We start from the raw sequence: 26,824 nt of genomic DNA on the forward strand, positions 1-26,824 counted from the left end.
CACTCACCCGGACAGGACTCCCAAAACCAGGTTCAGCACGAAGAACGAGCCAATGATGATGAGAGGGATGAAGTACATCCAGTTCCATGTGGTACCCAAAGCATCGTTGGTCTGAAACCCATTTCATTCATGTTATAACACAACAACTGCCTGATGCTGCGAGGTTCATTCCTTTCAGCAGAACTGAAGCTCACATTATAGAGAACCGCCGTCCATCCCTCCATGGTGATACACTGGAAGACGGTGAGCACGGCGAACAGGATGTTGTCGAACTGCGTGATGCCGTCGTTGGGTCCGATCCAGGTGTCGTTGCAGTCGTAGCCCTCTGGACACTTCCTGACTCCGCAGGCAAATGCCAACTCTGACGAATCAACCGTCTCATTTTCTACAAAAAAAAAGGAAACATGTAGTAACCGACGCAGCTTTTGTTATTAACACAAACTCTCACTCTCACTCACTTTTATTCAACGTTATTTTGTGTATCCTGCATGTTTGTTACCACAAGTTGTTGTATTTACAAAAAATATGTTGAAGAATGAGCTTTACAGAACAACACGCTAAGGAACCACTTTTTTTACTGGATGTTATCTCACGTCATTTATTCTATTACATGTGCTTTTACTAGACAACTTAATAAGACTTTTGCTGCAGATTTTGTGTTCTGCAGTGATGGCAAATATTGATACAAGTCCCCTTCTGTTAAAAAATGAGATTGTATGTAAACATTTTTACATGAAACATGTCTGGAGGGTTTCTTTAAACTATGAGTATTCTGGGAAATTATAGAATTTAAGGTTCATTTTCGTCTTCTAAATACTGTTTATACCTATTTAGGTTTAATATCTTAAAACCATCTATAAGTGGTGCTGGGAGATGACAGTAAATGCTATGGTGTGGCGCGTGATTACAGAGTAGTTGTTGAGTAATTAAGCAGCAGCTAAATTAGCCAGCAACAACTCTAATAATACCTCTTAGCTCCGTAATCTATCAAAGCCTCACAGTCTGAAACAAAGAGTTTCACACCCTCTGCTTGAGACATTTGAGCAAACCACTTTTGGTGTACTGTACCTGCTGGTAAACCCATCAAAGTGAATATTTAATCATCCAAAAAAGTGTGACAATTGCTTCAGTTTTGTGATAAAAAGCAGGCTCACCTCAAGACAGAAGGTGCCCACAGATGGTGAGGCAGTCAAGCCAAAATTAATCCTTAAACTGTTGGGCATCATAATGCCTTCTAAGCATTAAAACTAAAGGGTGAAAATGTTTCTAGTTTTAATGTGAAGCAGACTTTTTATTCGAACTCCAAAAGTCTCGCATCAAGAGCTTTGTTTTGGATTTAGTGACAATATTTGACCCCCTTAACACATCGGAAATATCTTTTCATTTAATCCAGATTGAACCAGTGATTTACAAAACAAAAAAGTAGCCAAAAATTCCAGGACAAAAGCAACACAATGATAAGATATTGTGGTTTGTGTTTTAAGACATCTGCCTATTCAGGACTGAATCCAAAGCTTTTGTCTTGTGTCTCGCACTCTTTAAGCAAGAGAGACGACTGCCCTCTTTGCTATACAAGACAAAGAAACGCACCAAGGAGATCGACAGATGGCAGGCAGGTTTGGTGAAGCTTCCCGCTGTAAAACTCCAGACCAATGATGGCGAACATGAGGATGGCAAAGAACAACAGCAGGCCGATCTGTAGCAGCGGGATCATGGCCTTCATGATGGACTTCAGCACAATCTGCAGGCCTTGAAGCATTCACAAAGAAAAAGACATCCTGTTCAGGGATAACGACACAGTACTTTTCCTTGCAATATTGTAAGTTAAATGTATTTGTCAGTGCCTCCTCTTTGCTCATTTAGAGTTGATGCTACTTGCACTAAAACATATGTTATTTCAAATGCAAATGAAGTATATTTTGTGTTTTCCAACAGGTTTGTATCACCACAGTGATGGCAGTTGAATCTTTAAAAGTAAAATCCTGCCAAAACCCAGCTTGAGACTCAGAAGAACATATTCAGTAGCCTCGGATTCTGCCATGAGTTTTTCTTTCCACCTAACTTCCTCAAGATGAACAACAGAATTTAGTCTTGTTACTATTAAAGCAGTAAATAGCTGTTAAGAATGGAAAATAAACTGCGATACACCTGCTTTTGGAAATGTTTCTACATGTCCTGGCTGTGTTTCAAAGGTTTCTAGGAAACAAAGGTGCCAATGACCTGCCGTACACCATAGCTTCTAAATGTGGCGTATTCATCGGTGGGTTGGGGAAACTTACTGCAGTATCGTTGGAAAATGTACAGGCTTTAAGCTTAAAAGGACCTCAACATTAATCTTAAACCTTGAAATTATACACAAACAAATGTAAGGACGGTCTGCCTTACACAGTAGAGAGATTACGCATAACCTTGCAACAACAAATTCAATTTTCTGAATGTTTTTGGAACACATATTTTCCGAGGAGTAAAACGAAATCGAAGATTACTGACAGCTGAAAAAGTCCTAAAATTTACTTGCAAAGAATAATCATCCGTTCTTTGCATTTTATATCAGTTAGTTGGACCTCGCAGTGCAGGTTAGGTGGCTGACTCACTGGGTATCCCTGAGACGAGTTTAAGAGGTCTGAGCACTCGCACGGCCCTCAGGGTCCGAAGGTCGACGGGGATGTTCATGTGGGCTCCAGCAGTGGCCAGGATCCTGATGGGCAACACACACATACATACACACATTATGTATACTTACTCCACAGATACTTTTGATGGTGTAGGGCTGCTTGGCAAACACTTTGAGAGTTAAATTATTAGCTATTACTTGTGACGGCCTGTAAAGGAAAATACATTTGGATTGAGAAAGAGAAAATTGAGCAAGGACATACACTGGTAGATACATCTAGCCCAGCTCCAATAGATGAATTTAAATATCTGTGGTGTTAAATACATTCATTGAGAGAAATAATTGAAAGGTAACAAAAAGGATGAAGACAGGAAGAGGAAAAAAACAGATTGATTGGCTGTAATGCTGACAACAATGCAGCCGTTGAGAGGGTACTGTACATAAATTTGATGTACCACACTCGTACGGTGAGACAAAGAATGCACAGCTACACCTGGCAGGCATATCTACTCACATCCACCCACACACACATTGATGTCCCTCCACCTACACACAAACAACAACACGAGCAACCTGCAGGCAATCTCTTACCGACTTACACTGCAAAACACATGTAATGATTCTTGTAGCAATGGAAAAAAATAGGCTTTAGTTTTGTATTATTTCTAATTAGAGAAAGATGATCTTATAACAAATGATGAAAAAGTGCTACAGTGTTACTGCCAAACATTCTCTATATATTAAAGGTGATATCAATTGAGTCGATTTGGTAAACGAAAACCATTAAGCCTTGAACCGCAACCATGAAAGGATCAATGTCAACTTTTTATTCAAGTAATAATTGAATTAAGTTGTGTAAATTATCCAAGAAATCCAAATGATTCCCACATTTCTCTCTCTGATTAACTCACCATACAAATATACCAACTCATAAAATCTTTGGATGGCAAATGAAATTATGGGGGAGGGTGTGTGTGAGTGTGTGTGTGTGTGTGTGTGTGTGTATGTGTGTTTGTGGGTGTGAGTGAGAGAGAGAGAGAGAGAGATAGAAAAAGCAGGGGGTAGAAAGCACATGGCAGAAACTCAAGTGTAAGCCCACGCAGAATCTCTCCTGAAAGCAGTGGGAGGGAGCGAGGCCGATGAGCGAGTGAATGAGCGAAGCCACGTTCCACACTTCTGCCGATAATCCTGAAAAACATTTTTGATTTTTTTGTCAATCCTGAACGCTACGCTGCCTTGGTTGTAGTTAACGATAATAAATATAACTAGCATCTTTAAATAATAGGTATAATAGACTAGTGTTTGAGGTGAATTCACAGGAAGCATTGTAGCAAGGTTTCATCTCTGTGGAAAAAACTGGGGACTTCTCTCGGGGAAACTGATATTTACAAGTTGCGTAGTCACAAATATTAAAGGGCTACTGCAGGGATTTTGCTGTGCCCAAGGGATGCATAAGAGACACTTAATAATGTAGAGCAGGTCAAGCTATAAAAAGCTGTAGTAGCCAAATACTACTTGACAGCGTATTTTCTTACACCCGAGGAAAAGACACGGTCAGGATTTTCAGACTGCACAAACTCCACATCTTTCTATTTTAACGTTAAATCTAAGTTGTAGAGTTTCAGGAATATGACATCATCAGTGTTATCTACAGGTTAGAAATAATTAGGCAGATTAAAGTTGAAATCAGAGAATACTGTAACCTTATTTACATACCAGTAAATATTGCACGTTGTATATGCCATTCTGTGAAATCAGTGAGGAAAGGTATGTTTTGTTTTATAAGCTTTGTTTTCTACACTAAAATAACGAACTATCAGGGGCAGCATGTCAAATCTAACTCTCGTCAATAAATTAGGCGAGTGATTGAATGTCAGACAAAGAGATGGCACAGCGAGAGACACTGAGACGGTGCGGGAGCAGAGGAGTGGGAGTTTGCGGAAATAGCCTTCAAACCCAACTCACAGAACAAAGACAGCAGCAGCACCACTCCTTCAAGGCTGCACTTTAGAGCACAGCAACTCAGCAGAGGCTCAAAACGAAGGCAAATATTTTGTCTTATATCTGTATTTTGTTTATGATCTAGTGATTCATCCCCACGTATGCTTTTGTCAGGTTTAGAATATTTTTTCTTACATACATTTTGTGACAAGGTTTAAATGTAATAATTCCTTCAACACAAGTAGGTTAGAATACTTTGATTAATCACGGAGCCTCAAAATATATATTGCTCACCTGCTTGTACATGAAACAGCCGATTCTCTTTAATCCTCTGAAAAAGTAGCTTGCTTTTCAAACACTGACAACAAGACATTGATAAATAGTAAAATAGTAAATGGACTGTACTTATATAGCGCTTTATTGGGTCTTTACGACCCCTCAAAGCGCTTTAGAAGTCGTTCACCCTTTCACACCTCATTCAAACAGAGCTGCGCCTAATGCTCTTAGAAACTTACGTTCACACACATTCAAAAACCCAATTTGGATCAAAATGTCATTGAAAATTGCATTGATGTATACATTTGATTTTCTTTTTTTTCCGGATTCTTTTAAGTTTATATCTTTGATTTGTTCTATTAAACTTAATTGCCAAGTGTATCCTTCATTTCAAAACACACTACAAAATACATCCAGTGTGTAGAGTAAAAAGATTCCCCTGATATAAAGAATTTGTAATAGAATAAATGCAGACAGGAAACGCTATCACTGTCGAGGCTTTCAGTACAGCAAAGGGACAAGGAAACACAGTGGACAGGCACACAAACACACAAACACCTCTACAGATTCAACTGTATTACAGTTCAGCGCCAAGTTCATGTTCATACTGAGAGGCTAATCTCTTCCTCTTTGTCTCCTTAAGTGAAGCACTGTTGCACAGTTTTATAGCAAGCTGGCTCTGGAGAGGCTGAATTCATTACATGCACAGAATGTAGCCTCTCCCACACACCTCCACCTACACGAAGAACGCCTCCAAAAACTACAGCAATCAGCAGCATCACGTTGCTCACCGTTCAAGCACAGCTCTGTATGGTAATGTCCGGCTGAATCAACGTCAACATAATGCGTCAACAAATTAATGGCTTTGATTTATATCTGGGAGAAAAAATGCATTGTGGGTCTAATGGCAACAGTAATAGTGCTCTGTTGGATTGGAATTACATTAAAAAAATGATTAGTCATAGAATAATGGGCTTTCCAAAGAAAAGCCACCTGGGACTGTATGCTATTGTTTGTTCAGTTCAAAAATGAGACCACATTTAGAGCCGAAACCACTGCACCTGTCGTTTTAAACACTTTGCATAATACACTTGATGTTGTCAAGAGCTTAAATCTTAATTTCCTGCCATTGTTGTAAAATATCTGTGCATCATGTGCCGCACAGAGTGACATCAGACTAATTTACCCATTGCCCTGAAACCTCCAGGATTGGGTCGCACCAGCTGATTGTAAATCCATCACATATTTTGCCAAGTCCCCTCAAGTGCTTGGTTCTTATTTCTAATAAATGAGTTGTTAAATAGAAGTGCAACATCAAAAAATATAGTCCAGTTGTAGTGAGTGTTGTAACAACTAAACTCTTTGTGAGAGCTAGTTTGTGTTGTGCACAGAAATCTGCCTACAGACACATACACACACACACACACACACTTATAAGGGTTATCAATACCAGCTGTGGATGGTATTAAAGCCATGTTACTAACATCACCTCAGACTTACACAACGCTCCGAAAAAGGGGGGGGGGCAGGCAGTATTAATCCAGCACTAGGATCAAAACAATCAACTTTCTCCCCTCTACTTCCAGTGCACCACACCCATCTACAAACTGAGCCTTCAGTTTGTGATGCCCAATCGGTGTCGAGGGGTGATGATGCCAATGACTCACTCCTGTATGTCTGTCTTTGAGCCAGATGGCTAATGAATCACTCCCAACTCCCACCTAGCTGTATTATTCATCCTGTATAAGGAGCACTGACTTTAGCAAAGTGTCACACTGTAAGAGCGACAGCAGAGTGCGGCAAAAAGGGAAAGCAGACATCTGTAACACAACATGATGGGAAGCTGAGGGTGATGAATATCATTCCTGTGCGATTAGGGAGTTGTCAGAAATAACCAGGCAACATGAGGGCAACAGGTTTACAAGAAACAACATGTACCATCATCAGCCCAATAAGTGGAGTAACAAACAGGCACAGGCACAAGCCATTGGGGAGACATTTTAATTCTGATCAAAGCATCAAGTCCACATGTGATGTCTGCTTGCCTCAGGATATAATTGACCATTTTAGAAATCCCCGATTTAAATTGGTCCGTGCGTAAAATTATCTGGGTGTTGTCCTTTTTGCTACACACTCTTTGCTCAGATTAAGGATTTTAATTGAGCTCAATGTCCCAGGAGAGCCGCTTCTATCAATTCAATAATGTGAAAATGGAATGAATGCCGCCAGCGCTGGCCCACTGGCCTCGATTTTATTCCCAACCGGCCTCTATGACACGTGTGTTTTCTTTTAAGTCTGACTTACTTGTACTGTGCCACCAGACTGTGCATGTATTTGTGTGTGTGTATGTGTGTGTTTGAGTGTGTGGAGCAGCATATGTGCTAGCAGAAAATGTGTCAGATAGGTGGCAGGAAACCAGGTCATCAGTTACCAGATGTGTGTGGAATTGGATAAGATGGTCTGTCAGCAGCAGAAAGTACACCGCCAACTGTGTGCATTTTACACTCAGTTGAAGAGCTTAACTTCAACAGTTGAGTCAATAGAAACAGATTTGTTGGTGTAACAATCCTGTTAGTACAGTAAAAGGTGCAACAGATCACACTTCAAACTATTCGATCAAATGCATCACTGATTCTGGGTGAGGCACCACTGTTTCTCATGGAATACAGTTACCATTTTTGGTCCCTTCGGGGCCGCCTCCTAAGTCGATATAGCAAAATAGTTAACAAACTGCTTTCTTATAGACACATTGAGCAATCATCATTCATTAATCGTGTTTCTGGCCCCCTGATGAGTACATTCATCTCTTTCAGCTCACTTTTTGGTCTCCACCAACTCCTGAGTGAAATATATGTCCCTCTAAATGCTCGACTATGCTGACCAGCTAGCTGCTAGCTGCTAGCTGTATCTGCATTCTGCCTGAAGGGGAGCAGTTAGTACACAGAGTATTATTCACTGAAAAACAGCTGTCTATTGGAGCAGAGATACTGATCCAACACATTGTAGTTGTTGGACAGCTAAACAAAGGGCTAAAACCTGGTAGAAACCTGCTGCAGATTGGGTGATATTTAAACCTTTCACAATATCATTTGATTCATTGTTATTTTTAAAATGTAGATTATGGCGTCTTGAAGGTGAACTGCATTGATAGCTTCACCAAACTTTTCAAACTGCTCTCCGGTGGCCTCCAAACCCATAACGCTTAAACCCGTCTCATACCTTATGTTAAGACTCCAAGCTTAAAAAGTTGTATAAATATTTTTGGACTTAAATGTGAGTCAATTCATACAGTATCATCATGTCTTTGCCCTGCTTTGTGCTCAGTGTGCTGTAATTCATGCAGTGCTTGACCTACACAGACACACATTTGGTGATTGGTGGATTTGTCGATCCCAAGAACCTTAATTCGACAACCAATACAATCAGTTAAAATTCTGCCCACTCAAATGTAAATATTCCCTGGTATGATAGTAAACTCTGGGTATTTGGTCCAAGGATGAAGCATTTTCAACTTGAATAAATCCCTTACCTTCTCTCTTAAATAAAATGTAGGGGAGGTCAAACAATAAATCAGTTAACTGAGAAAACAAATATTAAAAATGTATCCCTGATGAAAATTCTTATGTAAGGCACACACGTTCACATGTTCCCAGCAGCGTGGTTTTGAGAACTGTAATTGGGTCCGCAGCTCGCTCCAACCTCCATGAACTCAATGTTACACAACTTGCACCGCTGGCCTTCAAGTGATATCCTACGCCAAAGTTCTATTTTAGGCAACACTCACTTTCTGTGTGCTTGATGGGCTGATGGTTAAATAGGACACTTTCCTGCAGCTGTGTATATCTGGACGGTTACAACAGAACAATTTAAGTGCTAAAATGTACAACAAGTGTATTTATTTAGCCACACTTTGCTGAAACACCACACTCTGCGTTGACTGTGAAATGGAAACTACAAATTAAAGCCTGCCGGGAAATGTACATGAAATGATTATCTTCATACATAGTTTTACTCTATTACTTTAAGGTTTAAATCAAAAATGATACTGAATGCCTATGAAGGATTAAGAAAGATAATTATACTGACAAGTTTCCTCAGTCAAGTCTCAAACTGTTTTAAATTCACAACTAGTCAAAGGCTTGTTAACGACGAGCTGTTGCTTTTCTACCCAACATTTCTTAATTTATTTTTGGCTAACGAGCCGAATATTGAGAAACTGAAAGCTTAATGTTTTGCAGCAAACAATGACTGACGCCTGACAGAGATTCCCAAATCAACCAGTACTGTTAAGATAACAACTGTTCTGAGCACATCATTATCACTGACTAAACACTTTAACCCTGTGTATTCAGTAGAAATTTGTCAACACCACAGCTGTTTAGACCGGCACTAACTGGTCTGCAAATGTCTTTTATGTAAGAGGCAGAGAGAGAAACACAGCAAGAGAGGAAGATAGACTGAGAAATAAGAGATACTGAGAAAGAGAAAGCTGTGGGTGTCAGGTTGAAATGAGATGTCAACACGCCAGCAGCAATCTCTCTCCTGCATGCTGAATACTGTACACTTAACCATAAAAAGCATCATGTAAAACAATGCACAACTATTGCGCAACTAATTTCCTTTAACCCCGTCTTTAAAAGGAACAAAAGGGTTTTCAATATGTTTTTTCCTGACTCCGTCGCCATTTGCCCCACTTGTTTCCTCTCTTTTCTTCTCTCTTACTCCCTTTCATCCATCTATTTTTTAAAAACGCTTTTGCATAACAGCGCTGCATTCACATTTAATTCACAGAGGTCCTGGGGGCGAACCAAGGCATGTTTTAGACACAACTGCCAATCCACTTATCCACCCACCCATCACTGACTGCAGAGCCGTGGAAACACACACTTCCTTTCCATTTATGTGTTGTGTTTTCCTGCGGAGGTTAATATGTTTATAGAGAAAGACTAACAACAACATATCAACAATAAGGAATGTTAGGGTCACCACTGCTGACCGTGTGTCTGACATTGGTGCATCATGTGTGGATTGCATGCCTTTACAATGCAGTACAAGCACGGTGGCAACAACATTGATAAACGTTGACACAAGCAGCGTCACATGCATGAATGCACCGACATGACTTGACAATCAGTGTCTCCAAATTAATCTTTTGGTTCACCAGCCACAGCCTGGTAAAGTAAAAATGACTTCTGTCAAAATTAATTGCACAATGAGTTGTTGAGCATTAATTTAAAACTTTCCACCCCCCATGCACACTCTCATTCAACCAGTGGAGTTTGTAATTCATCATAGAGTCAAACCAAATTCAGAATTAAAAGACAGCATTTGGACGCCTACGTACAAGGGCACACAAACATTATGCATGATTTAAACCCTCTCTGTTACATGTGGAATATTTATTATTGGCTACTTTACCTTTCTGCTCCTTTATACTTCTACTGCACTACATGTTGGAGAAAAATGTTGCAGTTCTTGCTTCACGACATTCATTTAACAGCTTTAGTTACTTTGAAGATTCTGATTTTTAATCCAAAATAAAAACAACTTAAACATTATGATGTATTATTACTATCCATCAAAAACAAACTTTACCTTCACTATCTGCAACATTAACATACACTTATGTTTATATAAGTAAAGTCTTAGAGGACAGATTAGTTTCCTTATGTTATTATGCATTTTACTTGAGTAGAACTTCTGAGTACCTCTTCCAAAATCAGGTTTATCTTTTCAAAGTTGGTTTATTGGGTAAAATGTATGCTATTAAGTCTCAAAAAACATAAAAGTCATATTCTGAGGAAGTTAACCCTATATCTTTTTAGCAGCAGAACCTACAAACCTACAAACCTCTGTTAATTCGCAGACAAAGCAGTACATTACTGAAACACTTACTCACTAGTCGTCTGCTCCTGTACAGAAAGCCAAACTCCACCTCAGCAGCGCTACAACTAGCATTGTGCTCCCCTATAGATTTTGTTGCTTTGCCTGGGCTCTAAGACAATTGATTAGATGTTGTTTATTGCTCACAAAATAATCCTTGTTTCAAAATAAATCTTGCTGAGAATAAAGACAAATATGCCAACAACGTTGTTTCAGTTTTGCTGAATGACAAATCAAAAGAAATCCTGTATAAATAAATAATTGAAGCTACTGGAACAGAGGTTAGCATGGAAAGGTGAAAAGACTGACTGTTGGACTACAAACTATTTAAATGACTAAATACATTTGAAAAAATGTTGATGAATCCCAACCCTGTGACCAAAAAAGTAATAAAAGGCAATTTGTTTTGGTAATAAGAGAGAAACTATCTAATGGTTCAATACAACTAGCCATCTGATTAGCAGAGCTACTGCGATTCATTTCAAGCTGCCGTTTCCCTGATATAACGTTATCTGCACTATTTTGTAAAAGTTCATGACTTTGCTCTATTTCATACAACTCCAGCATAGAGCTATGCTAAAATGTGACCATGCAATGCAACTTTACCATACAGAAGCAGAGAATGTAGGCATAGAATAGAAAATATATATATATTGATAGTCATATAAAATGGCCATAGAATGTAACTATCTGATATTTTAAATTGTTCTCTGATGTCTACAAAGACGGTATATAACTTTGGTCGATTCAAAAAATGTCCAGATGCGGTTTTACAGGCCCATTTAAAACCCTATGATTTGGTCCTAGAATGAAACAAGCTGAATTGCCTTATTATGGGGCCCATTTAAATAATTATGATGAGCTCTGCTCTGATTGGCTGGTTTACAAGAAGCAATCCATGGCTGCCTCAGAACCCGCAGAAGTAAGTGAAGTTTGCGAAACTGTGAGAGATGAACATGGTGGCTATTGGCATCCAACCTTACATGTTTGAGCCTTTATCGAAGAAGGAAATCGATGAATTTGAAGAACAGCCAGTTGGTCGGAGATTGGAGAGCAACGTTACGGAGTGTTAAGTGTTAGCGTTAGTTTTTTCCAGCAGCTGGTGTATGCAAATGTTGGGGCTGGACTACCGTGTGTTACGTCACACACAGCGATTGTTGTAATTTGCCCGTTTCACCGCTGTGATATGCATATTCATGATTTGCACTTGAAGGAGGAAACAATGGTGTTTGAGGTTCACAGTATGTCAGTTCAATGTATCGAACTCTCCTTATTCAACTATGCTAAGGTAAATACAGTTTTCCATTGTATGGCACCTTTAATAAACCCTGGGGTGACCATAGAAGGAAAAAACGAATAAATCGAGGTCAAGCATTTCTGCGCAGAAGATAAGTACAGTGCCAGAACAACAGAACGCCTTTCTCCACAATGCTTTAAGTGCAGTGCACCAGCTTCAAGTACAGAAATCCACCAGTAACCATGACTTATCTTGAAAGATCATCTGCAAGCTAAAGTATAGCTTTAAAATAAATTCTCCATCCATTCTATATGCAAACAAGGACAAGAGACTTAAGCAGGAGGCAGCTGCTAGCCTTGTGCTCTCCAGAGTTATTCAATCATTTAATGTGTGACCGCAAATCAAAACATGGGAACATGGAGTCAATAAGGCCACAATCTAAGTCCCTTACACTTGTAAATCGTGCCCTCAATATATATATTTTCTCTCTATGGTCACTGCCGTACTTTGTAATATGAGGACTTCTTTAACTAGCTCATAAAACCACAATTAGTAACATGCTCAAAAACAACAGTAAAAACACTTTAATCATTGTTAAAACTGTTTTGTAAACTCACTTTGGCAGAGGAGGAATAGCTATAGTAAGATAAATACAGGTGTAATTAATAATGTTAACAATGTCCTGATATTCTGCATACTGTAACTCTGGAGTGAATGGCTGACATGGAAGTGAGCCATCGGTAATGGTATTAGTCACAGCTGTGGTTTTCCCAGCAATGGCTACTTTGAAAAAGATCTAAGCATCAAGTCAGAAGAAAAACATGAGAGAAGCTTTGCAAGGATTTTTAACACTACTGCCAATCCAAAGTCTAAGAGCAATTGCTTTGCTTTGATTTCACTGGCTCGCCATCAGAGTGTATGGCAATTTTCAAGAAGTTGGTTGGTGACCGAGAACTGATCTTCCTCCTCCAAAAACAGATTTGATCAGTATGCCTGGCAAGAAGTAAGTTATGGATCTGTTGACAATGTTTACAACAAACATGCTTTACTTCCAGTAGAGAGCAACGGACGCCACTCACCCGCTGAGCACGACTATGAAGTCCATGACGTTCCAGCCGTTCCTCAGGTACGAGCCTTTATGGAAAACAAAACCAAGGGCAAGCAGCTTGATCCCGGCCTCGAAACAGAAGATCCCGATGAAGTACGGCTCTGTTTTCTCCTGTGAAGATAACACACAAGTGCAGTGTCAGCAGAGGCTGTAGAAAGTTAGAAAAACCTCTATCCTGTCGAGTTCGAAATGTTAAAGCAGGCTTCACACATAAACAAACCATACTGTATATACACTAAATGTCTCATTTACAAACATTTGAAAGGGCGTGAAAAGTAATTTTAAAAGCTTGTTGTCAACTGTTTGTATAATTCTAAAAACAAATTCTATAATCTGAAAAATATTTTACATTTATGACTAATCTGAATAGCAGTCAGAAGTAACTCTAGCATTGATAACAATTAAAAAAAGTAAAAGCAAATATTTCCCCAAAGGAGATTTTGGAATAGTACAAGTGTCCAACATATTAAAATAGAATCGGAGGATGAAACCCTCTTTATTAGTCACATACATGCACGCAGCAGAGCACACACAGTGAAATTTGTCCTCTGCATTTAACCCATCCTAGTACTAGGAGCAGTGGGCAGCTATTGTGCAGCGCCCGGGGAGCAATGGGGAGGGGGGGATTGGAGGTGTCTTGCTCAAGGACACCACAGCAGGGCCTAGGAGGTGAACTGGGACCTCTCCAAGTAGCAGTCCACCTTCCATATTTTCAAGTCTGTTCGGGGACTTGAACCGGCGACCCTACGGTTCCCAGTCCAAGCCCCTACTGACTGAGCCACTGCTGGATGAAAATGTACTTTATATACGCTTATCACGGTCCTATTTATTTTATTTCCGCAAATAACGGCACATGAACTTCTTGATCACTTAATGCATCGAGGATGTGAGAAATGATTTGGTCCTCACCAGTCTCTTTGCCATGGGGGTCTTATCCTCTCCAGGGAGGTGCTGCTCCAGGGCCAGCACAACACAGTTAGCGGTGATGGTGGCCAGGATCATGTACTCAAATGGTGTAAAGGCCGCAAAGTTAAGGAAAGTACTTATTTCACAACAGAAACACAAAATAACAACAGCACAAAAAACACAAATCCACACAAACAGCATACTTTCTCAATTCCACAAATACTTCAGACTCCATGTGTGCGTGGTGGTTCAGTGGAAAACAAACTTAAATGGATGGATGATTAAATGACAGATGAATTATGCCATGGTTCATTTTCTCTGGTATTCAAGGCAATCTGTTGGAGAGATTTCAGTATCCATGGCAACCTGCTTTTAAAAGTGCTTTTCACAAAGAAGAAAAAAAAGAGGCATGTTCAGGAGGGAGAGAGCGAAGTGAAGTCACCTTGGCCTGACTGGATTAACTACACAAACTACAGCAAACAGTCCTCATAACTCCTTTCACGACACACAGCAGACAGCACGGTACACTGAAGTCTGTGTTGTACAAATTTAGAGAATCATAAAGTATTGTGTCTTTGCTACTTAAGGAGATCAGTTAAGGTTTTAACTTGAACTGTTTGATATTGAGTCGATTTACGTCATATGATGACCCAGACAGTTTAAACAAAGAATTAAGGTAAATTCGCTATACCAAAACATTCACAGTTCGAACAGAACAATTACCGATGATAGTTATATTTTTTATGACTGTATACATGCTGAAAGATGGCACTTCAGGATGTGGGGAACTGTGATGGGCATTTTGTGTATTTATTGTTTCTTAATTTTTCACAAAAAAAGAATAACTGCACTGATTTTAGAAGTAATAATACTGAAGCGGAAGCTATTTTTCTTCTACATTGTTCAATTCTTCATGAGACTCCAAATATGTTAGGTGTTTGACTGTCTTTTGATTATTTTGAATCTTTAAAGTATAGATTATTTCTAGAAGCTCTTGCATCATTTGTATAATTTATCAGGAGTAATGTCCAACTTAGATTTTCTCACAGCTAAGACTGTGTGTGTGTGTGTGTGTGTGTGTGTGTGTGTGTGTGTGTGTGTGTGCATGCACTTACCCTATGGATACAGTACATGTGTGAACCAGCGTGCACTGCTTGCGACTACATGTGCCCCAACACTTGTATGTGCTTGTGACTTTCGGTCCCCCGGAGTTCCCCTGAGGCAGCTGCTCCTTGTTATTAATTTTCCTGCCTTCAGAGAAATGGGGTCACTGACTCACAGAGGAGTGCTGCGATGAGGGCCTCTGGGACTCGCACTGACTCACATTGACAGGTCCACATGGTTGCCATTGAAGGCCGGTGAAAATAGCTGAAGTGGGAAATACTTAATAAATCTCACCCACTCTACCTGACCTTAACCTGTTACCTGCGTGCCAGATGATATGTATCCTGTAGACCATTTAGGAAAAGGGATATTTAGTTGAATGTTTGAAATAGGACTTAGTATAGGAGATGAGAAATCCACCACAGTCAATATCAAGTCGACAGTTCTCTTAGAGTAACATACAGTATTTGAGTGTGATGGATTGGGTAATTAATTACAGTAAATCTTCACAACTTTGCTTAAGAGACTTTACGGGAATGTAAAAAAACAATGGCTGCATGGGTGGTAGCAAACATTCCTAAAAATATGGTCAGCAGTTAAATAAAGTATACGGAAAGGCTGAAACTAATGATTATAATCAGAATCCATATATTTGTTAATTACCTTCTAAATATATCGATGTATCATTGATTTTAAATATATTAAACACCAATATTAGAAAAATATCAACCCCAGTTTCAAAGATTACAAGGTGACTTCTTTAAAAATCTATGTCAATCCAAAAAAACAGAAGAACTTATAACAGATATACAACAAAAAAAGGCACATTGGGAAGTTGCAACCAGAGAATATTAACGTGTTTCCTTTTAAAGAATCACCCAAATGGATGTAACAATTACCAAAAGACTTGCCTATTAATTTTGGTTCAAAGGAACACTGCTGTGGCCCTGTTACTTAACTCTCTGGTGCACTCTGGCCTACATTTGGCAACACAAGTCCCATCAACTCCTCAACCTGTGAGGAATATCATCCTCTAACAAGTCAGTGTGTTCGTGCAGGAAACACACATTCAAAGAAACACCACAGTAATAAATGCATCTGAATGTCTTCCTTACTTGCTGTCTCATAAGTTGGACGTTCTGAGCGAAAACCTGGGTCTCAGCCAGTCAATACTCTGACATGTGCTGCTCTTACAGCCCACGATTGACCACAGTACTACCAGCCAGCTCTCTCCCACATACCTCTGCCTCTGTGATACCGATAGTCACATTAGCAAGCTGCCAGTGGCCAGCTAGTCTTGACCACTAGACCCACTCCCACACAACACACAGAGCCTGTGGTTAGGTAACAGTGAGACTGGCATGGTACACTGAAGTAAGACAGGAGGAGCAGTGGGCAGATATGGGAAGTGAGTGATGTTGTTGAACTGATAATGCTCTAAGGGGAGACACTACAGGTGAATATGGTGAAAAATGTATCCAATAGAAATCCTTTGTTGAATACCTACATTTAGACAGGTTTTTCTTTTTGCATTATACAATTATATTATGTTTGAATATTTGTAAATAAGACATTATCTAACGCTATCTTAAGGTGAAGAAGACTTGTTATAGCAGTCAATTAACCCAAACTCTCAAAATTGACCATGGCATTTGCCTGTTGCATGAATGTCTAAGTATATACACAACTGTTAACTTAAATATCTTATATGCTCTTGTATGTACCTACCAGAGACTCAAGATGTAAATTAGCCTTAATGGCTGAGTCTGGAACATTTACTTGATGGACTCAAGTGCTCATGTGCATTGTACCTTTTTGATGAATTAAATACAAGAAATATAATTCATTGAACAAGGCAAGTATCACCAATAGATTATGTGTGTATGGCCTTATTGATTGTGCCCGCACTGTGCCTTCACATCTTTTGTGAATTTGGCTGCAGTTTCTGGAAAAATTAAACTTCCCTGACAGTCTTTGACAGATCTGCAGAAGTTCAGGGGAGATAAACTGTTGGCCGATGCGGCAGCAGGAAACTGAAAAATTGCTGCCTGGTGGATTTGAACTGACTCCTACTCATGGCCAGGTTCATATTCCAATGAGTACTAAGGCAGTAGAGATGTGCCTACATGCCACCCCCACAACGAGGAGAGCTGCTTGTAATGATCACCACATGCTAACTTTCTGTCTTGTGCCAACATGGGAGCACATGGAGCCCACAGATGAAGAAAATCAGGGCAAAGTTACTAAGCACCATTTCAAGAGGAAGGTTAAATTCAGCTGTGCAATTGAATTAATCAATCCGGTGAGTCAACTAACAGCTGGAGATCATTATGCAGATAAGCAAACACTAAACAGAGAGGCTGCAAGGCAGATATGTGAAGGAGTCATGCAAAAACACAATGGCAGCAGGGATAATGCACTTAAAATGTACTTTTGTCACTTTTTTCAACATTCAGGAGTTGTATTTGTACGCACAGGCTTCACATGCTGCCTGTGGCTGTCCATGGTGCTGAACACACAACATGCACTTGCACTCTATTACAAACTGTAGGAAAAGCAACTGTAAAAGGATATGGCCATTCAATGAATCGCCTGGCGGTTTTCCTGATAATGTTGTCCTCTGCGAATAGAAAGAGCGACCTGTTGACGGTGAGGCAGTTCTGCCGGTGGGGCACGGGGTTGTACATAGCCATGGTCCGGGCCCGCTGCGCCTTGGCTTGTCTGATGGAAGCAGTGAGACTCTCGGCAGCCGCGTCCGCTCCTTCCCCGCCGCACTCCGGGTCTCCATCCCCGGAGTCCACCGTGCTGGGAGCGCACTCGTCTCCAAATCGAGCCATTCTACAAAGAAACGATGAAACCGCCGGCTTAAGAGGGTTTTGACTACAAGACGACTTCTAGGATAGAACAATGTGAAGTGGAGCTAAACGGGAAAAAGGGATCAACCTTCAATCCGGTGATTTTCGAGCTCCAAGATTCCCCAAAAGTTGCAAATGGCTATCACTCCATATCCACAAGAAAATATTATGATATCATTCAGTTGGCTTATATTCTAAGGGACAAAAATCATCCATTCACTTAACGATTCAGGTGCAAAATCGCATCATCCCATCTGTTAAAGAGCGCATCACAATCTGCTCTGAACAACTTTTATTACGCGCGTCTCTAAACTCTGCAGGTAGCAATGGAAGAAAGAAAATCCACCGAGTTTACACCTTTCAGTTTTTTTCTATCAGCATCCAATCTCGCTTTGACCTGACAAAGCTGCTGATGCCTGATCAGAAACTACCCTGTGCTGTTTACATGATGCAGAGATCCGAGGGAAGTCTTCGAAAACTTTGCGCATCGTCTTCTCCCGGTAAAGTTGACAAAAGGAAGATTTCAGGTGGATGAAGCCCGTTTAACGCGTCTAAAACCGAATATATATATTAAAAAAAACCATGAAATAAAGTTATTTATAATCAGTCGATAATATAGCGGGAGAGTCGTTTGGATCGCTCGATCATCTTACAATCGTTTCACCTGCTGGGGGAAAAAAAAAACACGCAGCCAGGAGCGCATAAGCACCGGCAGACTCCTCCCACAGTAATTATTCATGATGGCGTTTTCAAAATCCATCTGAATGAAAGCTGGTGGAGAGGAGGGGCATATATGTTGTTACCATAGCAATTACAGTTTGCTGAGGATGAACAAAAACATTTTCCTAAAAAAAAAGGAGCCTATATTCATGCTGTGTGGGTATGTGGTTCAAAATTATGTAAAGGTGTTTGTGGGTGGCAAGAAAAGGGGTGTGAAAAAACATTTAATACTAAAAAGGTGATAGCCATGCACAGACTATGTTAAGTGTGTGGATAGGGCCAGTGAGTAAAATAAATTACCTAAAAAGGTGATTTACAGAACAGGAGCTTGAATCATTTACCCCCATTTGGTATTGTCTGACAGCGTTGTCATATTTTCATTAATGGAGACAGACTCGCACTATTAAAACATTTAAAAACTAGGCCATTGTGCTAATATTGGAGAAAAAGTCATGAGTAAAAATAGAGCATGAAATAGATCTTAGGGCTGCTCCCTTTTTGAGGGAGCACAGAAGAAAGCAGGGTCTCTTTCTCACTCATTGCCACAAGTGAGACCTCATTAGGAAACTGGGCTCTCTCGCTCCATCTGCTGCTCTCCTCCCTTCCCCACTTTTTCCTGAAGATGACCACTTCAGCCCCCACACAGCATTATTCAATCATAGCTGAAGCTGCTGTTTGTCACATCAAAAACATGCAATTAAAACCATCAATCAACGACACAAAGAGAAGCTATTTGCCTCTGATTGACAGACTCCACTGAGCAGCAGCACAATGCAGGTATCAGTGTGCAGACGGGTAGCGTGCGAGGGCTCAGACGGCGGGACTGTGGAAGAAAGCCGAGAGAGAGTGACAAAATCATGCTTGGCAAACAATTTGAAATCTGGGGAAGAAAAAAAAAAAATCGATTTAACGGGATCTATGAATAACTGAGCTACAAAAACTCAGTCATGGCTGTTTCCTCCGCTGCCTAATCTGCATGAGGCAGGCGGGCGTGTCACTTCATGCAGAGCAGGAGAGCAACAAAAGGCTGACCGACTGATCAGTGCAGGAAGTAAAAATAGCAAGGATGACAATTAGCATGTAATAAGTGCAGTTTGCTTTAATGCAGAGCCCTCAAAGTACCTGCAACGCATCTCAGGCTCATCCCCACTTTCTATTCAAACATGTTACATAAGCATTCATTATAAAAAGAAACATCATCTACTTGTATGTTGCCCCAAAAAATATTTGTCCATCTTTGCAAACAGTTCCTCTATCTGTGTGTGTGTGTGTGTGTGTATCTTGCTGTCTCTTTGCTGTTGTTTCCATAGCGACACAGCTCTCTTGAATTCCTGCTCCGTTCTTTTCATTTCTGCCAACAAAAGCCATGTTGCACAATAGAGCAACCTCTTCCTTCAGAAATCTGTTTTCCAGCACGCACACGCACACACACACACACACACACACACACACACACACACACACACACACACACACACACACACACACACACACACACACACACACACACACACACACACACACACACACACACACACACACACACACACACACACCCTCAGGATCATTGGACAAACCAGATGCAGCACCATCACCACACCAATGATCCATTGTTCTGTTTATACATGACCACATGTAGCCCGCTTCAAAAGTGTTTGGCTTTTGTTTTCTGCTCTTTCTCACAGCCTACTCAAAGGCTTCTAAAAATAGCTGTGTGAACAGATAAAAAGCAGAAAATCTCATATCAATTTGCTCGGGCTTGGCCAAACTTTGAATAGAAAGCACTAACTAGAACATAAGGGTCACAGTTAGCTTATTAAGGGGTACATTAGTGCCCTTACTACAGAGAAATGAAAGGCACAGTTTTCGGCATTATCTTTTTACTCCTATTGTCCAAGCATCTCAGGAGATATTGTACGGCAGAAGACAGATGAAGTGAGGCTGCAGGTGACATGCACGGTGAGTTAAAACGTTAATGGGCGTACTTTGTGCCAGAGCTCTGATGAGCATTTATATAATTGCAGACAGGCTTTCATCCAGCATTGACTGGAGTGGTTTTAGCATTTTATTTTCCTCTCTGTTTCCTAGCAACAGACATCCTCTAGTACTGAGTTATGTCAGTTTGAGTCGACCAATAACCGCCACTTATATGAATGCAAATTGCCATGACACCTTTAGAGTTTGAAACATATGAACATTATGGTTATATTGGAGAAATATGACAACTCTCACTGGAACAGCTCAAAATGTTGCATTAGTGCACTTCAATAAGTTTCTGTTGTGAGGAATTGTCTTTTCGTAAAAGTCATATTATTCAAAAATGTAATATCACTCGTTGATTTTGATCTTTTCTGAATTGTCGTCCAGAAACTTCCCAAAATATCATCAATATGTCAGTTGTGTAGTTGCAAAAAACAGCACTGTCCAAACTCATCTGCCGAGCGTAAAGATATCATATGCTGCTTCCCTGCTGCTCTTCTACTCTGATTCCCTAGCATCCCCTAATGGACAAATAACCACAATACATGCACAGCAGTTCTCTGAAATCAGCGTTTTGCTTTGTTTTAGTTCCTCATTTAGTATTATGAACTTTTATGTTCTTAAGTTGCTCATGCAGTTGACAAATAAGAGTTGAAAATAAGAGATTCCCACAGGGAAAAAAGACGAACACATGACTTAAGTTCTGTGTTTGAGTGTCTGCACATGAGAAAAAGATGGAAAGCCAAAGAGAGAATGACAGAGTATCAGTAAAGTGGCTGTGGTGTGGGTGGTGGAGGTAAAAAAAATAAAAAAATCGGAGGATGGAGAAGGAGGATGGAGGGGGGGGGGGAATAGGGCTTACACTGATGGAGTACCACTTCGCATTCGAGTGGAGGGAAGCAGATAATCAGAGCGATGTGGCTCCAGGGAGCAAAAGTTCACAAGCAAGCACCCTCAGCCCCGCCATTAACATCACTATCCAGTATCTGATTACAGTAATCCGTGGCTAACAATGATACACAGGCATTAAAAAAAACATCAAATCAACAGATGAGAGCAGAGGGGACAGATTTAGTGATTCATTTGTGGAACTATAACAATGCTGGGAACAAAGGAAACTGCATATGTGTATTGGTATTGTTATGGAGCACCAATTGAAGCAAGCAATTTGTAGCTACAAAAATAACAACAATAATAAGTATACTTAGTACAGTTGTTTATCGCATCATCAAGGTTTTTAAGAGTCAGTTCCCATTTTGTTAGTATCACATGCACAGAAATGAGGATGCGTCATGTTATGGCAATGGTTTCATGTTAGTGGAAATAACACCAAGAAATTCAACAATGCAGCAGCTAAGGAAAGGAGAGAGAAGACTGGTAAACCAACATGGATTTAAACAATGCAGGTTCCTTATCTGTTCAAATGTTGGCTCTAGATATTTTTTACGAGCAGGCAAATCACTAGATTTATTTACATTTGTTTATGTGGACAGAGCACATTAAAGGACATCTATATTAAAATACAAGATGTCAACAAGTTAGTAAATATGCTAATTTAAAGCCAAAGTCCCGATGCATGTGCTATATTCAATCTATGTATGTATGAGGCCCAAAGTGAACATACTACTGTAGGAATTTTGTTGGGAAACCTTCATGAAAACAAAACTCAGCTTGTTTACAGCTCTACAGGTTACCAGCTTTGACCACTAGGGGAATCAAAAACTCAAAGTCTGACATGCTTTTGTTGTCTTTTGTTAGCAGTAGACCAACTGCTCCTAAACGTCTCCATTCACCTACAATTTAGTAGAAGACATATCTGGTGCTATATAATCCTGAAGCTTCTCCACTAGTTACTAGAATAATTAAGATTTTAGCCATTTCATGATAAGTACCTGCTCAGGTATTTGTCTCTCATGTCACAACGGTTTACATAACATTGTAGCAAGGATTATTATGGCATTTGATGAGAGTCTCAAGAGTGGGTGGGCTGCAGAACCAATGAATGAGTCAAACCTTTGATCTCATATGGTGTAAATGCGCTATTGTTTTTATCAAATTTAGTTTCAAACCTGCATTCATGTATTCATTGTCTGTCACTTGGGGACAGTAGAACAAGCTTGAAACACAACTTTGACATATTGAAATCTTTGAAGTTGATATGGACTGAGTGTTAACATAGAGTAGCTTATGCAGTTTTATGAGAGTTGGCACACTTTCTGACCACTTTAGGAATTTAAATCTGATATAGACTCACCTTAAGCTCTGAACTGGTCTCCACCTACTCCTGAGGGCAATAATTAGACCTGAAGCTGCCAAAACAAGGAGCTCAAAGATGCTAAAATGCTCCAAAGTGCTGAGGGGAACAGCAGAATGTGGAGTTAATTTTTCGTCTTATCATATGACCCATTGTCCATTTAAAGAAATAGTCATTAATGCAGCAAAAGTTGAGCAGCAATGACATAAATTGTATTTTCATTTCTAATTGCATTGTTAAAGCTACAGTTTGTTACACTTCTACAGATCACCACAGATGGTTTGATGTTTCATAGCATAAACAAGAGAGGGTGTTATCAAAGACAATAACCAAATTGGGACAGTTAGAATAAATGGCGCCATGATTAATGTCGTGTTTTACCCCTGTGTGTGCGCTATGAAACATGATCCCTGACCAAACTATTGAAATAAAAGTTCCCAACCCAAATTTGGCTTCATAGTAAGGGTTCGTATTGACTGGCTCTTAAAGATATTCAACAGGTTGAAACATTAAACTGCATTTTGAGTAATTGTGTTTTTTTAAGCCGGCACTTTCATCCTCCTCCATGGAGATTTATCATCTTTACACATGCAATTTAAGAGGACTCCTTTGCTTCTGAATCTCTTTTGTACTCACTCCCACTCCTTCCTGCGGGCCTGCGGCGTGCTCTGGATTTTGTGAGCCTGGTGAGCCATGATGATGTCTTTCTGCTCCACCAGTCCCCCGCGGCGCCTCTGCATGAGGTTGGGGCTCAGAGACCCTGAACCCTGATCGGACGAGCCGTCCTCCCGATCATAAGACACATCGAAGCTGGCGGCTCGAAGAGGCAGCCCCAGGTACTCGGGGACGGCATGGGGAACCTGCAGGGAGCTGGACCGGGCTCCCTGAGCCAGGCCATGACGGGGGGTGGAGCTGGGCTTCCTCCAGGCCTCAGGCTCGGGAAGGGACAGGGAGGACTGGACGCGTATATTTCCTCCAGAGCTGCATGGAGAGTGGAGGTTGGGTGTAAGGGAGCGGGAGAGGGACTGGTCTGAGTTGGTCAGCATATCTACGGAGGACGGCAGCTGAAGGTTTCACCATAATGCTGAAAAATAAGGAGAGACAAAAGGGAAGAAAGAATATGAGTGAACATTTATGAAAACACATTCATGAAACATTCCCCATTCTGCCTGCCTCTCTCTGTTAGTTTATTTTTAGCAGCCATAGAAGCTTGGCTCTAGGGACCGCAATGTTGGTCAGTTGGTCAGTCCACCACTTTGATCTTGACTGAAATATCTCAACTACAATTGGATGGATTGCAAGGAGCTTTGCACAAATATTCATGGCTCATTGGAAAAATCCCAATGCTAGACATGCTCCGAGAGCTAGAACAGGGTAACGCATTTGGCTTATACCTTTATTGATACCCATTGAAATACATTACAAATGTGGCTATGGAGTTTGTGTGAGAATCATGTAGTAGATACACTGACAGATCCTGAAACAATAATTTAACAGTTCAGCATAAATTCTGAATGAAGAAGGGATGGTATTTTTCTTCATGATCTTTGAAGCCAGCAGTGCATAAGACTGCATGAACAAAAGCTTTGCACCAGCAGGAGGTTGTACAGAAATACTCACAGTAATTATACTGGGGAGCCGAATAGGAATCAGGGTTGAAGGAATTATCGTTAAACTTGAATATCGCAGTCTTATGTTTTCAGATACTTGATTTATTCGGAGAAAACACTTTATCGATAATTCATAAAGAGTTTATACGCAAAGTCAGTGGTTTATTTTGTATGTAACCCCCAGCCACCAGATAGCAGTGTTGTTGTGTGACTCTTCCACTCCAACATAACTAAGACAGGAAGTATAGTCAATACTATATTTAATATTATTCATATTTAAAGTTAAGAGTTGCTACTTTTCCTTTTTATGTGATATTAAACCGAAAATCTTTGAGTTTTGGACAGACAAAGCATGACATTTAAAATATATTGCCTTGTACCTTGACCAAATGACCAAAGGACAACTGTTTTACATGATCTTTATGATCTTATAGAACAAACTAATCCAGAAAATAATCGGCAGACCCACTCATGATACATGTTGTATTGTCAGTTTCTTGTCAATAGGCAGCCTGAACAGAAAGTGGGTCAGAGGTTTACCATTTCTAAAGAGCAGTGAACAATGCACTTTTCTGCTTTCTTCTAGTCTCAAGTTCTGTTTCGAGGATATTGAAAACAACATAACAGACCTGTAAAACCATTACCCCGTTGTTGCTGTCATTGTCCAGTTAAGCGTGTTTGTGTGACTGATACATTGAAATATGAAAGAGATGAGGTGGCAAGGCTGAAAAACAGCAAGTTTTAGACGAGCCAGTCAGAGACAGACGAAACAAGGCTGTTGCCACTGAGCCGAAGCTGAAAGGAAAATGACTGAGTGTGGGAGAGCTGAAGCAAATGACTCACACATCAGCAGCAGGGCTCCTCAGACATGAACTGGACACATCTGAGCTGAGCTCTGCCCTCAAAATCAGCACAGCGCTCGTCTGAAAGCCGGCAGTGGCTACAAGGTCAGCGCGTCCATTTACACAGGTGGATTGGTCTGCCTCTGATTTTAGCACAGCCTTTCAAGGTTCAAATATATGTGATACCTTTTATTGTTGGTTAGTTTTGCAGCCAGAGCTGAGGGGAAATTAAATGTCAAGACACCTGTATTACAGGCACACCCTTAAAAGCACTGGGTGCAAAAAGCAGCGTAAATCCATAACATCTGATTAACTTCCAACATGAAATGCCTTTAATCATAAATGGCAGCATTGATGAGGTTGCTTTATAAATGAGACCCTCACTGCAGTGTGCGTAGAGACAATACATACTGTTGCAAGAGGTGTCCACCTTATCTGCATCATGCATTAAAGTTAAAACACTTGCTCTTTTATGTTAAATCATATTTATTTGATCTCCTTTAATTAGTGCATCCGCTGTATAGCCTAATGGCACAACACGCTGCCCCCACTTTGTCTAATTTGAGCAGGTCTGCAGTTTTATTTAAGGCATGCATTGAATATCCTGTTAACAGACCTGCTAATTAATGCTGTGTCTTTTATCTTGTGGAGTTTAATATGTAGTGCAGAAAGAAACACGCAGCAGCAGCAGTCATAACAAGTAAAGAATAGATGAATAAGATGCTAAAAATGTTCACTGGAGGGTGAGGACTAATGCAGCGAGCGCGACAGGAAAAGAAAATGTCAATTAAGTGATGAAACTAATAATTAATTTGACAGCTTTACCTTGAGGTGACACTCGCTCCTTCATCGTCACAGAGCCCCGTTCAGGTGGACCCTAAAAATTCAGCCGCTCTCACTCAGTCCGAGTTTAGAGGTTTGAGGATGATTTCGAGAGGATTTCTTGAGTGATGATTCCGGCTGTTTGGCTATAAATACCGCGGCGGGGCTGGCAGCCAAAGGAGCGTGGCTCACATGAACGTAAACAGGCAAAGGGACAGGCGAGAAGCACCGACATAATCCCAGTCATCCACACTATCTGAGCTCCGGTGAGTCACTTAATGTGGGTCAGTGTAAATGGCTCATTCTTCAAACTTAATTGAAGAGGTAATTCAAATGTGAACACGTTATTCATCTAACGGTGGTAAGCTATTCATCTGTACGGAGACCATATGAGTTTTTTTTATTTTATTTAAATGAAAAGAGATGCAACAGGTCTGCTCATTATCATAGCTGGTATGGTGTGCGCACAATTTGCCTCGAGTCAGATATATTTACCACTAGATGGTGGACTAAAGCCGCATACCTGACACACAGCAGGTGCAGTGAATGAGAAATGTAGATAAAAGATATCAAATACGGGGTTTTATCTTTCCTTGCATCCTAAAATTGCAGGTGTCCGTATCTAAAAATACGCGTTTGCGTAGCATACAGTAACGACCGGCTAAGACTGTT

The 26,824-nt window shown here is 40.4% G+C and overlaps 2 protein-coding genes across 4 annotated transcripts in view; both read right to left on the reverse strand.

Moving 5' to 3' along the window:
- The window catches only part of LOC134866063 (voltage-dependent R-type calcium channel subunit alpha-1E-like), a 37,953-nt gene extending 23,884 nt beyond the window's left edge, over window positions 1-14,069 (reverse strand). For all 3 annotated transcript variants that reach the window (XM_063885972.1, XM_063885973.1, XM_063885971.1), the window contains exons 1-6: window positions 13,969-14,069; window positions 13,031-13,170; window positions 2,595-2,698; window positions 1,591-1,749; window positions 195-385; window positions 8-111 (exon numbers count right to left, since the gene is read on the reverse strand). In XM_063885972.1, coding sequence (XP_063742042.1) covers window positions 8-111; window positions 195-385; window positions 1,591-1,749; window positions 2,595-2,698; window positions 13,031-13,170; window positions 13,969-14,061 — 791 coding nt within the window. In that variant the 5' untranslated portion in view covers window positions 14,062-14,069. The remainder of the gene's footprint in view (window positions 1-7; window positions 112-194; window positions 386-1,590; window positions 1,750-2,594; window positions 2,699-13,030; window positions 13,171-13,968) is intronic.
- Window positions 14,070-17,416: 3,347 nt separating this feature from the next.
- Window positions 17,417-23,924, reverse strand: LOC134866022 (uncharacterized). The gene is made up of 3 exons (XM_063885915.1): window positions 23,515-23,924; window positions 17,710-17,907; window positions 17,417-17,429 (listed from the first exon to the last, which is right to left on the reverse strand). The coding sequence occupies exons 1-3, from the start codon at window positions 23,922-23,924 to the stop codon at window positions 17,417-17,419; spliced, it is 621 nt and encodes a 206-aa protein (XP_063741985.1).
- Window positions 23,925-26,824: the final 2,900 nt, after the last annotated feature.

This window comes from Eleginops maclovinus, chromosome 6 (genome assembly GCF_036324505.1).
Source record: "Eleginops maclovinus isolate JMC-PN-2008 ecotype Puerto Natales chromosome 6, JC_Emac_rtc_rv5, whole genome shotgun sequence".
Classification (NCBI taxonomy): domain Eukaryota; kingdom Metazoa; phylum Chordata; class Actinopteri; order Perciformes; family Eleginopidae; genus Eleginops; species Eleginops maclovinus.

Excerpts from the sequence above, each read along its gene's own strand:
- LOC134866022 (XM_063885915.1), bottom strand. The coding sequence starts at position 23,924 with ATGCTGACCAACTCAGACCAGTCCCTCTCCCGCTCCCTTACACCCAAC. Across the intron at positions 17,908-23,514 it reads GCCCGCAGGAAGGAGTGGGA|AATGGCTCGATTTGGAGACG; the intron begins GTGAGTACAAAA and ends GTTTCTTTGTAG.